Raw genomic sequence first — 15,028 nt, 5'->3', positions numbered from 1 at the left:
GAGCCGCGTGACGGCGATGTTTCTGTTAACTATTCGCGTTAAGAGGAAAGGGGACTGCACCTTCTCCATACAAACGTAGTTCTAATTTTCCTCTTTATATATTGACATAATGGAAAATATTTTTGCATAGTTTGATGTATAGCTATATTTTTTTAGATTTTTTGACTATTGTAAAAATTAAAAGCGAAAAACAGATTTCATACAAATTTTTTGATGCTCCTCTCTTATAATAATTAAAAATTCGATAAAAATTAAACGTAGGGGCATGGCTGTGGTTGATATACAACCAATCGTGTAAAAAAATCAGTTATGTTAATATCCAGAGAGGAAAATGAGGACTACGTTTGTATGAAAAGGCGATTTCACGCTCCCCCACTTTCGTCTTAAGTTCCATCATTTAAAAATAGAACATTCCTAAACAAAAAAAGATAAAGTACAATATTAATTTGACCTGTGGTGTGGCAGGCTTCGAGTCGGTGGTGGATTTCCTGCGGCACTACCGCGAGGTGTTCGTGGAGGCGGGCGCTCGCTGGGCGCTGAGCGCCGGCGTGGCGGCGCCGCGCTGTCTGGGCTCCCAGAGGCACGAGGACTACTCTGTTCACGACACGCCGCCGGGACAAAAGGTACTTATATTTAGATTTGCTCTCTCGATAGCTCTCGGGTTCGGGAACAAACAGTTGATTCCCACGCTTCGCTCAGAATACTAATGAGAATTTATTTCAAAAGGGCTTATTTATCTATGAAAAACATACAAAAATAATGACTTGAAAAGATACTTCTCACTTCACTGCTCGAGCTGAATCGAGTACGTCAACTTGGACGAATTCTAATGGCTAATGCCAGAATGACTAACCCTTTATGCATAAAAATTTAGCAGCCTCAATTAGATAATTTATCTTTTATCCCTTTCTCACAAATATATATGTCAAAATGACAGATGAGACAAGCTAATTGAAGCTTGCTCTGATGTACAAGCTATACCGTTGTAGTTTAATGTTAGCTTTAAACCGCAACAAAAAACCGGTCTTTATACCATGCCCTTACGGTACCTATATGAATAAAATATCGGGGCGATATAGCATGTGTGTCTGTTGCAGGGTTCCCGCGTGTTCGAGTCGCCGAAGACGAGCCTGTGGTGCTCGCCGCCCGCCAGCGCGCTGCCCGCGCCCACGGCGCTGCTCGTGCACGAGAGCAAACGTATGTATTATCTCTTAGAAACTGCAGGTCGCATAAAACGAGCGATAGGCGCATTGCAATGTTACTTTAATCATACATAATATAACAAAATCGTTTTGATACCTTACAGGCATAAGTAATAAATCAGTTTCCCGCTTTAAGTTTAAAGTATTAACGAAAATTTTATGAAAAAAATCTTGCAAATTTTTTTCGCCATATTTTTTTTCTTCGTTTATATTGTTCCCCATAATTTTGTTCTTTAACCATCAAGGAGCCAAATGGCAGACCAAGATTTGGCATGTATGTACCTATGTACTTATGTGTTTTTACGAGTGATTATTTAGTTACAATTTTATTGTTCCATAACAAACTGCAAAATCAGCCTTGTAGTTCTGAACAATTTATGCACGGATTTAGGACCAAATGGAAGTATTAAAACGATTTTCAGCTAACTGGGAATTAACTCTTCAAAACGCTATTTTTGGATCTAATTTGATTGACCTAAAAAAAAAAACTGGAACATAGAACCTCTTCCAGAAGTCTCGTAATGAATGGTTGATTGTGATTTCTGGTTGCAACACCCCGTTCTCCTCCGCAGGCCGCATCCGCCTGGCGGCGCAGTTCGACGCCATGCAATAGGCTGTTCGCGGCCGCTCCAGCAAGGTGATACATTCCTTCCAATTTTTATCTCGTAAAAATTGCATGCGTTCCAACGTCACCCCAGCTATATCAGGATTGTATCCAGGGTTGCAACGAATTTTATCATCTAGACTAATTCAAGTGTCCTAAAAATGTGATGTCTATAACAATAATGTTCTAGATCGTATATTTTTGTGTGTTTATTAAGGATAAGATATTTCAACACATTCGGAAAATGTTACAATGCATACAATTTGCACCCTGATCAAAATGAAATCAGTGTGTATCTCGAATGTTATATTAAAATTATTTAAGAATTGTGTATAGTCTATATTTAGTTCTCCCCAGTTTTACTTTATTGACAAAAAGTATTTCTCGTTTATATTATAGTATGTTTCGAGTATTTACTATTAATGTATTGATCGTCCTTAATCAGCGGTACATGGAATTAGGTTTGGTCTGTTCATTAATAATGATGCACCGATTAATGAATGTGAAGTATTAATCTTTTTAACATTTGACATTTTTTATTTTAGGTTTGGAAGACTAGAACAGGCCTAATTATTATTGATATTTCATGCATTTTACTCTGAACAATCTTCATTTATTATCTTGATCGATTTGTCTGTACGTCTGATTTTAATAGTTAACGCAAATTAGAAGTAACTACGTTCGTTTTTCCATTTTGAAATATCAATAATTATTGTCTAAGAGGTGTAAGTCAAGCTCAAATATTAGTAGGTATACGATTGAATGTAATTATTATTTATAATATTAAAAAGTGTAAATAACATTTTCCGAATGTTCTTATAAAGTACAATATTATTACTGTATGTTTGTTTCGTCGTAAGAATTTTATCCTTTTACATGATCTCCATCAAATCGCTATAATTAGGCCTTACCTGTTTATTGAAATGTATTAAGAATTGTTACTGTACAGTCTTAATTGTTTTACTTCGTCGGTTATAGAAAATATCACTGTTTCAAAGTCCTGTAATTTTTAGACAACTATTTTACTAAATTCTTGAGATATAAAATTTTACATCGCGATATGCCAGGTTTACATTTATAACAACGACCGAATTGTGGTCGTTTTTAGCTACAATGTTAAGAGTCAATTATAGATGTGCAAATTTTTTACGATTTTTTTGTATATTTAAGTGATAACACATATAAATACATATTCTCTGACAAAAGAAAAATCGTGCTCGCTCTGGGATAATTAAACTATGACTATTAATAGTATGTTTAGAAACAACTGGATATCATTGAAGCTGTTGTTGCTGGAGTTGACTCATAGACGGTTGTATGCATCTGTTCCGACCTGGTAGAATACTTAGGTTCTTGTATTTCGCGCAGTTTTGTTTGTCTATGTCGCCTGCTGCTCGCAGTTCCACATTGATAATTAGGGTACAAATATATTTTCTATGTAAGTGTGTATCTTACATTGTCAAGATGTGTTGGACTGATAAGGTAGTGTGCGATGACCGCGGCATTCCGGTATATGCTAAAAAGGTCTGTCGTGGCACAATGCATTTATGAGGGTTTTTTATGGCGCGTTTTTTAGATGGTTTGCAGCACGCGTTCGAAGCGCAACAAATACTTAATATATTCTCTGTATAATAAAGACTGTTCACGATGAAACCCGGCCGTGCATGATCTGGTATATCTTTTTACCGAATGCATTTTGCGAAGGCATTTTTTGTCATAAGTCATAAAGTCAAATTCACCAAAGTTAAAACACCTCGGAACTATCTCAATCTGAACACAATCAGAAAAATGTTAGGTATTGTGAAAAGATAATGTAATAAGGTATAATTTGGTTTATATAATTAAAAATAATAAAATATTATAACTGGAAAATTTGGTAAAGACTCAGAAGAGCGTGGACAAAAATATATAGGTACTGTGGAGTATATAACGCTCAGTCACAGACAACCTAACTTTATATTTTGATTCTAATTTTATTATGTAGTTTGATAACCACAAATTATTAAGGGAAAAGTGCTGTTTGAATATATGTACATTCATTTAAAAGATTTACCACATCATGCGTGGCCGGGTTTCATCGTGTAGTCTTTAGCCGTGTGTATGGATATGTTAGTTTTGTAAATAGTGTATTTAACCTATGTGCAACACTTACTACTGTGATATTTCATTAGTATTATATCAAGGGCGCAACTGGTATCGAAATTAATCCTATCATTTTAGTACATAAATATATGCGTTAAGAATCATGAGCTGCATATTGCTAGGTGAACTCGATTTATTTATGTATATAGTGTACATATGTTTAATCACGCGCAAAAATTGGTACAAAGCGTAGCATAAATTTATTTAGGAGTCGTACATGATTATATAACGCCGGTCCGGTCCTAGGTATCGATGTGGAATGTCGGCGAGCGGGTCCGAGTTATTCTTGTAGAGTTTATAACGCTCGATTCCTTAGGCAGCAGAGCGATCAATTACCTAAAGACATCCATATAATGCAGTCTTTTTTTCTTATAACATCTCTAATAAGCTAATAATTTCGCGGTCAGAGTAATCAAGCGTTTAAAACGCACCACTAATAACCCGCCCGAGATCCGCGTCAGTAAGGCGGGCCTTACGCCGACTGCGGATCGCAATATAATATGGAATTATATGGGTTACGATTTTCATCACTGCCAGTTCGCATTTCGAGTGAAGTGATACTAAGGGGCCACCGCGAACATCAAAAGTCGTAATCGTCTGTCTCTATCTCTTTTGCATTATTGGAGCGACAGAATGGAGATACATAAATTTTGATTTTCGAAGTTTGCGGTGGCCCCTTGTCCTTGTAATTTATAATAAGTCTTGAAATATTGTTTCATAGATGTTTTTATTTTGAATTTACTTAAGACTGTAGCGTTTTAAGATAATGTTGTTTTTACTCTTATGTGACCAATATCAAAGTTTTACAATTATAACACTAAGGTTTATAGATTTAAGTATTTGAAAGTACAGTAAGAGGGTAATTAATAAGATATAATCTTTATTTTCTCTGTGTACTGTAGTGAACACTAATTCGTGTTTTCCGCTCATTGATTTGTCACCAATAGTGAAATATCAGTGTTTGGATGTAGTATGTTGTTAGTATTGCATGGAAAAATGAATGTAGTGTTGGAAAATAAATGATATTTTTATAATAACTAGAATCTTGTTTTTTTATTTACTAGATTTTTTTTTTCTGTGATTCTCACATGACATCACCTAGACACCATACTTAAGAAACCAATGTGGGTGATGGTCCTGGGTTCGAATCCCGGCACATATTTTGGACACAAGGAAAAATGTTGCTATGTGCTATTTAATAAATACAGAAATAATACTGGATGTAAATACTAAACTTTGATTTAATATAGCAGACCAATGTCTATATTACATTATAACATGTACAGGAAACTAATCAGAAATGCTGATAATTTCATTTACTTAGTTTGGTCCGACAGGGGACCATTGCGCTTCTCCCAAATCATACGATGTTTTTGTTTCATGTAACATTTCCTGGCATCTGCGTATCCTCCAAGGTCGCCATCTACGAAAAAAAAAACATTAACCCCCTTATTCATAAACGTCTACTAAAGTTGACAAGCCGCTAATAATCGTTTGTCCCTTTCCGACGTATTGGTATGATGGAAAGGGACAAACCAGCTACAGAATAGGAATCAAGATTCCCAGTCTGAAGCCGGTTACGTATTGGGTTACGCATCGCGCGACATCAAAGGCGTTGCGCTACCGTAGGGAATAATAATTGTAATACTGTGACGCTGGTTACCGTTTGGTAACTAGCTACAAAACAGGAATCTAAAATTCCCTGTATGTACTTAGTTACGAATTGGGCCAGTCTGGCCTCCGTCACTCGCTCAAGGCCACGCGCTACATGCCTACCGCTCGGCGTATCGTCGACGATACAACCGACAGGGCCGCCGAACGTCCGCCTGAGCGCTCGCACCGTATGTGCCCGCGCCTACGCTTCGAAATGCCGAAACCACGTAATTATTGTGCACTAGATGGGTGTAAAAGTCAAAAAACAAAGGAAAATGTGTCGTTTTTTTTCATTGCCGAGAGACGAAAAAAGGTGAGTAGTATTTTAAATCTAATCTTTATGAATTTTGTCACCATTTATTTCTTTGAACATAAGTAGGTAAATCGTAAATTAAGGAGTATTTTTCAGTGTTGTTTTTAAATATTTGATTGACTAATAAAAAATATGGTTGATTCGCAACATTCGTTTTATTACAATAATCATCATATGTACAGTACAACCCTAGCGCATTCTTACGATGACGCGTTGGCACGTGACTCGCACGGCGGGCAACACAGTCTCGACTCTTTGTGCGCGTACTTATGGTACATTTCTTCTCATCCTGAGCAGCAGGTATTATTATTAAGATTTTTCAGGCTATTATAGCGTAGGTATTTTCGCTTTTGTATGGAAATGATGTATCTGTTACGCAGTAACTATTTATTAATCTGTGCCAGAGTGGTACCGTACCGTAAATCCAAAATTACATTAAATCAATAGGTGGGTAGGTTAGGTTCGTTAGGTAGCTTCAAATGACCCAAGGGCAAACCGCCCAGACATAGTTAAGTTGTGAAGGAAATGTTTTTTTGAAAAGAGACAGTCTGACGAACTTGAGCTTACTCCAACAACCGTGGCTAATTTTGTAAACAGTTACCCGGGATTAATTTCTCCTGTATCGTAGCCGGTTACCAAACGTGGTTACAAATCGTCCAAGTCCCAAATTGAAGCCAGTTACGAATTGGTATTTCTTTCCCGTTTCGAAGCTGGTTACCAATTTTTAGTTGCCAAACAGTACTAAAGGAATATTATTATTATTCATATTTCTAACTAACCCATATACTTAATTTTGGGGTTTACACAATTTGTACAGTCAACGTCAAACATGTGTTTACACTTTTGCACCTTACGCCTTTGTAATAAGGCCTCGTCTGATTGACCTCATGGTTGATTGACAGAGAATACGATTTGGCATCAAGTCTGTCTTTTGCAGATTATTGAATTTTATTCAATAAAATAGGGTTGGCCGGTCGAAGTATTTAGCAGATGGCGCCAGCATAGCTTGCCCTGTCAAACCCTAGAATTGTATCAAATTTTTGTTTTTTTAATAGAATTTTATGCCCTCCAAATCTCATAGAAAAAGGGACACGCTATGATGGCGCCATCTATGCAAACCTTTGACAGTTGCCGACTTGCCAACCCCATTGCCCAGAGATATATTATTCTGAAGCCATAAGGGCTTATTTATAACCTACTAGTAGAAATAAAATCATTGCCGAGCAAAAGATAAGGTTGGCGGGATTGTTGAAATTATATAACCATTTGGAAGCCAATGACCGATATATATGCACCGTGTGTACAACGCCAAAGACCGATTAATCGGTCATAGACCACAGAGCAACATAGACTTACATGCATATACAATTTCAGTTTTGACGCTTGGCTGACGTGGCGTCTGGATGACAGCTTTTGTGTTTGACACAGTATCGCAAAGGTTAATGTTTGTGCTGCTGATGTAGCACTTAGCACAGTAAATGGCACTTACATTTAATAAACCAGGCTTCCTCGGCATCCTTGTACTTGTCCCACAGAGATTTGCAAACAGTCAGGTGGTCTGGAGTCTCATACAGCATACATTCTTCATAACGTTGGCGGAGGATGGACAGGATTTCAGAGTCTACAGCTCTGAAATAAATATAACAAGACTGGTTTAAATACTGCATGCTTATCTACAGTTTATTGATAAATTATCTTTTTTAATGATTATTTTGATATCATCAACAAGCTTAATTTAAATAATTAAGTAATAATCACTTTATTTACATACAAGATATATACAGTGGTATTACGTAAATGAAATTAATAACTAGCTTAAATCTAAAATAGGCCCTTGAGGCATTGTACCAAGGATGCTGGCGGCATTTCCCCGCTGTATCGTAAATTTAATAATAATTAAAACTGTAGACCATCAATCTCCTCTCTTCTTCCTGACCCAAGGTTGTCCAGAAGAGATAATTCAGGAGCAATAAGATCACCTATTGTTTACTTCTGTCTTGTTTACGTTTTACAAACAAATTTTGTCAGAAAAAATTACTTATTTTTTAATTAACTTCAAAATACTTATTACATTTTACAATGCTTACTAGAAAATTACCCCCTAAATAATTTTGTAAAAACTAACCTATCGCGTTTGAATTGCGCGTTCGCCTCGAAGTCACACACTACGTCGTCAGAGTAGCACTCATCGATAGTCGGTACTCGGCGATAATTCTGGTGGTACCACGGGTACTTCTGCTGGTTGGGCTCCACGATCGACTCTGAAGCAAAACAATTTTTAACCCCAAACACTTACATAACTAACATTTAGTGCTCAAAATATAATACCTCGGAACCATGTTACTGGTGCATCAACCGTTTTATAAAGTGCGCTCATAAACGCCTTGAAAGCATTATCTTCTCCTGGTACTTTCGTGTCCCCTGCGGTCATTTTCGTTGTATTTATGTAAAATGAAATAAGTAATCGATGGAAAATGAAAGAAGTTCGATTATTTTGACATTGACGTTTGAATTCAGAGGGGTTGTTCGGAAACTAACATGATAGTCATTAATATAGATTAGAACGGCATGACAGTTATAGGTTGGTCAAACCAAATTGTCAGTAAATAAGAACAAAACAAAAATTATACTTACTTTTCTTTTGGGTGATGTTTGGGTGATATTATAGTAAAGCCTGACCAGAAATATATGATCATGCGCCATGTTGTTGAATTTCATTGGAACTAATTTCTTACACTGGCAATAATTTTAATGATAGGTTGTCACTGTTGTCAGTGTTATTGTGGCGGTTTACTTGAAATGTAAATAATAAACTGCTGGAAAAGAATAGTTCGGGAAATTAAACTATTTCACTAGGAAACATTTCCAACTTAACATCAGAGCTGACAGGTAAACAAATCAAAATATCATTATAGTCTGGTTATTACGACTTAGTTATTGTAGTGTTATGTTATACAAGCGAGGAAACACAGTGAATTTGAGTTTGAATAATATTTACTATGGGCTGTGGAGACGATCAATCTTGTTAATTGACAATGTAGCAGAACCTATGTAAGGTTACGGAATATATACCTAGTAACATGACCAATGTGATCCAATGCAATCTTGAATGTAGGCCTCTTCCCTTGAATGGAGTAACATGATAGACGAAATATTTTTTCAGCTATAGAGCTGAGCTGAGCTGATGGTGTGGCTAATAGTAGTCACACCATTTGGTATGTTACGACTAAATTAAATATATGTAAATTTATATAATTTTCTAGGTAAATCGGAGGCATCGATTACGCGGATTACGAGAGAAGGTTGTACCTCCTGAGGTTTTATGCAAACCAAAAATAAAAAAGAAGATGCAATAGGGAATATTACGCGAAACTCTACGCCAGGGCGCTACCACAATCTGAAACTATTGTGAAACAAGAAAATTTCTTTATCTAACATCTCCGTTACTCTTGCATATTCGAGCGATAAAGAGGCAGATAGCGAAATTTCGGATTCCCGTTTCCCGGTAGATCCTCTGTATACAAACCGCCTTGGTGCATCAATGTCATATTTTATTATCTCTGAAAACTTGTCAAAAACCTGTTAAAAGTTATAAGCATGTATAAGTTACTCTATGGTTTACTAAAAAGGCTAGTCCTGCACTCTGGTGCCAGAACATTGCAGTAATATCCCCTATTAGACGATTTTGACCTATGTGTGATACGTAAGAAAATACATGAATTATAACGGCAAAAAAGTACCGACTATAAAAAAAAGTGAAGATACCAAATAAATGGGTTCTGATTTTGATTACGGTGAATAAAAGTAGATGTAAGTCAAACGAGTTGCAGATCCACATTGTCACAGATTAATAAATAGACATTGTTCAGACTATACTGAACTGTTGCCATATAAATGAGAATAATAACGCCCTCTTGACAATGATCATATATTCCTGATCAGGCTTTACTAGTGTATTAAGAGTATTAAGACAAAGATAGTATGATTCTCTTTGTCTATGTTTGAAATGAGACAGTCCTTTCACAAACTATAGTCTATCAAACAACTGTCAGTAGAAAAAGTCTCGAAATTCTATGGGACGATAACACTTCGCGACAATTTTTTTTTGTAAATTTGGCGCTTTTTTCTACTGACGGAAATGGCTTGACAGACTATAAAATGTCACTTTGTCAGTAGAAAAAGGCGCGAAATTAAAATTTTCTATGGGAAGTCAACTCTTCGGGCCAATTTTTTTTTATTTACCGCCTTTTTCTATTTTTTTTAACAATTATGGCCAGGATGTGAGTCCTTTAAGCCAAGTCTTTATTTTATTGACAAAGTTGTTGTGCCAGTGTAATTTTTCCCAGCACGGCTAGCATAACTTGCATCCGCGAGTTAGACCGTGAGTCGACCGACTCAACCTCGACTCAACATAGACTCAACATTCCCAGACTGAATATTGCTTGCGCTATTTCATCCGTTCTTTGTTGGCAAAACAATCAAGTTTTGGCGATGGTTTAAGTTTTCCTGTCAAAGTTAAGGAATTTTCATATTTTGCCAACATTTCATTAGTGTGAACCATAGACCTAGCATTACATAGATCAGCTATACGCGTGCGCCCGTGAGGGACAAAACATACGCAATAAACCATACTAAATTTACGGTGGGGAATAAAGAAAAAGTGAGACTGTGACAAGGACAAACAATAACAGCGCTTTCTCTGCTACTCCTACTGAAAGATAATAAGACTATCCCGTTCGGACATTTCCCCCCACCCCTCATGACCAGTTATATGGAGTGAACTTTTTTCTCATTAAATTTGCAAAAGAGAGTATACAAGTATACCACCCGCGAGTTCAGCCGGCATAAAGAAGAGAGGATATTTTGCGAAGGTATTTTGTCTCGAAATAGGCAGTTGTGGTACGATTTTAGTTCAAAATGCTGGCAAAAGCCTGGCAACACTTATTAAATTTGTGACCGGATTTTCACTAGCAACCCTATACCACTGTATTCACAATAAAATTATCATCATTTTGATAGACTCTATGCGGTAATAGAAGAGTCGTGGAATGTATGGGCACCAATACATTCCATGACTTCTCTTTCCGAACAGACTATATAATTCAAGCGTCAGACAGATGAGTGCAATTATCGACATAAACTCACCTAACACACGGCAACCACATAATAGTCACCGAAAAAAGATAGGCAACCTAATTGATTCATGTTGTACAAGTTGTATACTTTCCATTGCAACTTATTTCGTTCGTCAGACAAGTCGGTTATTTTTTTTTTAAATAAAACTATGAATCCGGATTATATCGCGTATATTGAATTTATAATACATCCCGACGTTTCGAACCCTTTACAGCGTTCGTGGTCAACGGGTGACTGAGGAAAATCTAAGTACAAAGTGCAAAAATACCCACATAGAAAAAATAATGAACCATAAACTATAAACTTTAACTAAAAACTTAATATAGTTTATGGTTCATTATTTTTTGTATGTTGGTAGGTATTTTTGCACTTTGTAGTTTTTCCTCACTTCCTCACTCGAAAGGGGGCCAATTTGCCAAACTTTTATGCCGTGTCAAGTCTGTATATAAGAAGAGCTCCACGAAGCGAAATATTTTTACGTCAATTATTTCAACATTTTGTTTTTAAGTTTATTTACCGTGAAGACAAAAGTTTGAGAATATTTTTAAGTAGGTTAGGTTAGGTATCTATACAATTGCCTAACTTGTTTGAAATATTAATTTTAAAGATAATTTTGTAACGGGAATAAATTTTTGAAATGTTTGAAATACACCATGCTTATTATAATTTTTTTTAAATACTAAAAAAAATCGCATGTTACGTACACCTACTTTCTTTTGATTCCGCGCGCGCATTCCAAAACTGATGCGCGGAGGACTATTTTCAATAATCTAACCCGTTCGTATAAAAATACCGCAAATCGATGTACAGGTTAGCCGTTTGGCTCACACATACTAGAGACCAATACAAAACTTTTGTCCCGCAGTTCCTAAAAAAAATTCGCTGGGAGTGGTAATTAAGAATTTTCGAAACATACCAAAGTACCTCCGGACACGATATGGCTGATACAATCTTGATATTTTGTGTCAAAAACAACAAACTATACCAACCGATGAAAAGGAGCAGTTAAAGGGTTAAAGAGGTATTTCCCATTCGATATATGGATATTACGTATCATTTTATGATTAATATGTACCGTATCTGCAGTATAGTTCCATAAGTCTCGTGAAATAGGTATTGAAGTAGAACTGTGTCAGTTTGTAAAAAAAAAAAAAAATGTTAGATATTATTTTCAAAATTGCTTTCTTGGGGTTCGATATCAAGATATTACGTATCATTTGTGGTATATTGTACAAAGAAAAATCGATAGGGTATATCGTATCTGAAGGATACAATCTTGATATTTTGTGTCAAATACTAAACAAACTATACCAACTGATGAAAGGCACAGTTAAAGGGTTAAAGAGGTATTTCCCGTTCGATATATGGATATTACGTATCATTTTATGATTAATATGTACCGTATCTGCAGTATAGTTCCATAAGTCTCGTGAAATAGGTATTGAAGTAGAACTGTGTCACTTTGTAAAATTAAAAATTAAAAAAAAAACTTGTTCATAGATGGCAGCACCAGTCTCTCTCGCTACAACGTAAATCCGTAAGGAGTTCGTGTTGGAGGTGCAAGCGCGCACTGCTTGCCCTTAGAGCTGGTCAAAGACGCCTAGTCTTACTAAGATGGCATATAGTCGAGAAATTCGGACGGGCACCGCCGTGGCGGGGTGGCCTAGGGATTCATGGCGTTAGCCGCGATAGCTAAAGACGCCGGTTCGAATCCGGCCTTCACCACTGGAGGGCTTCGTCACTTTTTCTTTAATATATGACATTTATTACAGTTTTTAAATAAAAAAAAAATGTTAATGATATTATTTTCAAAATTGCTTTCTTGGAGTTAGACATGAGGATTTTTTTTTGTACAATATTTGTGGTATATTGTACAAAAAAAAATCAGCCATATCGTGTCTGGAGGACCCCAAACTTGGTATGTTTCGAAAATTCTTTTTGTTTTAATTAAAAAGAAATGCCCGAAATGTAATGATGTGATATATTTTTAGAATCGCCTCAAAAAGCCCTTTCGTATGATACCACACTCGATATAGGTTTTGGAAAGCGAAATTTTTTTAGGAACTGCGGGTCAAAAATTTTGTTTCTACCTCTAGTATGCGTGTGCCAAACGGCTAACCTGTACATCGATTTGCGGTATTCCTTTGAAATTAGAGTCGAGCGGCTTCCGCTACAACGTTAAATTAAAATGATAAATTGTAACGTTGCTGTATTTTAAGGGGTAAAATAAATGTAAAAAAAGCTCCCGCTTATTCCAAAGGGGATTACTTTTATGCACCAGAACTTCCAAAACTTTTAACTAAACTATCTGTTCAACTAGGGAACAAATCAATTTATTTTATGAAATATTTTTTGATTTGTATTTTTAAGTAAGTAGTCACATACATAAATTAGCCCGTCCTGCCCCGTCGTGTGTCGTGTGCGTGTCGTGTCGTCGTGTCGTGTGCGTCGTGCGTGATGGTGTGCGTCGTATCGTCGTGCGTCGTGTGTGTAATTAGCTAGTCGTGGCCGGGTGGTCTAGTGCATAATCTATGGTCAGGACGTTAGCCGCGTAAGCTGAAGACGCGGGTTCGATTCCCGCCTCGGCCACCGGTGGACTTGGTCACTTTTTCTTTACTGTTTCTGATATCTATTTCAGTTTAAAAACTATCTGTTGCTACAAAATACATTAATATATTAAATTGCAGCGGGGCGTAGGTAGATGCCATTTAAATATTAAAGATGGAACGGACCAATCTGAAAACAACCGGATTTATGGTTAAGAAAACTCCCACGTTTCGCGCCATGGAATTATTCCCTCATTATTCTTTTTTTACTCACTCGGAAGACGGTTCTGCCCTGCGGACGGCGGCCTATCAGAGCGTCTATTAGCCACCAAGACTAATACTATCGACCAAATGAACGTCAAACTGAATGATTTCTCAAAATCGGAGGACAAGAGGGCTTTAAACAATAGCCGGGTGGCAAACCACTCAAGCTCACAAATAATTACCTAAATACATCGAAATTGTTCTAGTTATGTAACCGCCTTAGCGGTCACTACAGTCTAGCTAATTAAATAAAAAGGTGACTCCACTCTTGAAAAACCGCCACTCTCAGGTCCGGCAGGTCTCATACCTTCGGTTGCGATGGTATGAGACCTTCGGACGCGACAGGATGGCGTTTACAGTATTCATATAGGATGTGAGCCAGTGAAACATTGATAAAATTTCCATTTTTAGTACCGACGGCGACGTTTGTTTTCAACAACTATTTGTGTTAAAAGGGGCCAATTATTTTCCACCACACCAGCCGGTATCGGTAAAGGCTCGCTTGATTCAAAAACTGATGAGAAAGTTTCATTTTATCCACGTGTGGCAAATTAATCTGATGCAAATTTTGAGTTGTTTCCTTATTGGCTGGTACAATTGACTTTTAAATTATGATTTTGAATGATAAATATTTGTCGTGTCGTGAAAAATCTTGTGTTTCACTCGGTGGCAAAATGTGTTTAACCCTCATGCCTTGAAACCCTCGCAACGCTCAAGATTCCACTTTGCGAACCACTCGCTATGCTGGTGATTCAGTTATGGAATCTTTCGCTTGCTCGGGTATCAATATTAGCACGAGCGATTAAACGACAACTTTGCCCCCTTGTATAGTAAAAACTAATAACATTGTGTTATAGCCGTTATAGGTAAAACTAATAACTATTCTCCTACAGAGGTCGTTCCTCTTACCTTACTGATCGAAACGGGTGTAAAAGTTGAAATTAATTTAATCTATTGACTCATCTCCAAAAACAGTGTAATTTAATAATTTAACTTATTTTTTGAGTCTTACGAGACAAAACATGAGCAATTGAGCAGCTACTTATGTTGTTTTGGCCGCATTACCTACTTGAGATGATAATGGCATTCCGCATATTGTTGGGGGTGAAGCTCGCGCGGGAAGCTCTACGGCCAGTCATCGAACGGCGGCGAGCGCATGCGCGGATAC

General features: G+C 36.9%; 3 protein-coding genes across 3 annotated transcripts in view; 1 reads left to right on the top strand and 2 right to left on the bottom strand.

Annotated features, from left to right (window-relative positions):
* The window catches only part of LOC134744207 (meiosis regulator and mRNA stability factor 1), a 28,046-nt gene extending 25,289 nt beyond the window's left edge, over positions 1–2,757 (top strand). The window contains exons 19-21 of the mRNA XM_063677927.1: positions 466–623; positions 1,098–1,197; positions 1,775–2,757. Coding sequence (XP_063533997.1) covers positions 466–623; positions 1,098–1,197; positions 1,775–1,815 — 299 coding nt within the window. The 3' untranslated portion in view covers positions 1,816–2,757. The remainder of the gene's footprint in view (positions 1–465; positions 624–1,097; positions 1,198–1,774) is intronic.
* The window catches only part of LOC134744237 (26S proteasome non-ATPase regulatory subunit 12), a 423,568-nt gene that overhangs the window by 35,212 nt on the left and 373,328 nt on the right, over positions 1–15,028 (bottom strand). The window lies entirely within an intron of this gene.
* Positions 5,172–8,433, bottom strand: LOC134744206 (NADH dehydrogenase [ubiquinone] 1 beta subcomplex subunit 10). Its single transcript, XM_063677925.1, has 4 exons — positions 8,243–8,433; positions 8,040–8,175; positions 7,404–7,543; positions 5,172–5,371 (listed from the first exon to the last, which is right to left on the bottom strand). The coding sequence occupies exons 1-4, from the start codon at positions 8,343–8,345 to the stop codon at positions 5,265–5,267; spliced, it is 486 nt and encodes a 161-aa protein (XP_063533995.1). The 5' UTR covers positions 8,346–8,433; the 3' UTR covers positions 5,172–5,264.

Source organism: Cydia strobilella, chromosome 9, assembly GCF_947568885.1.
Source record: "Cydia strobilella chromosome 9, ilCydStro3.1, whole genome shotgun sequence".
Lineage (NCBI taxonomy): Eukaryota > Metazoa > Arthropoda > Insecta > Lepidoptera > Tortricidae > Cydia > Cydia strobilella.
The sequence above is the reverse complement of the archived record's forward strand: the minus strand, read 5'-3'. Positions and strand labels throughout refer to the sequence as shown.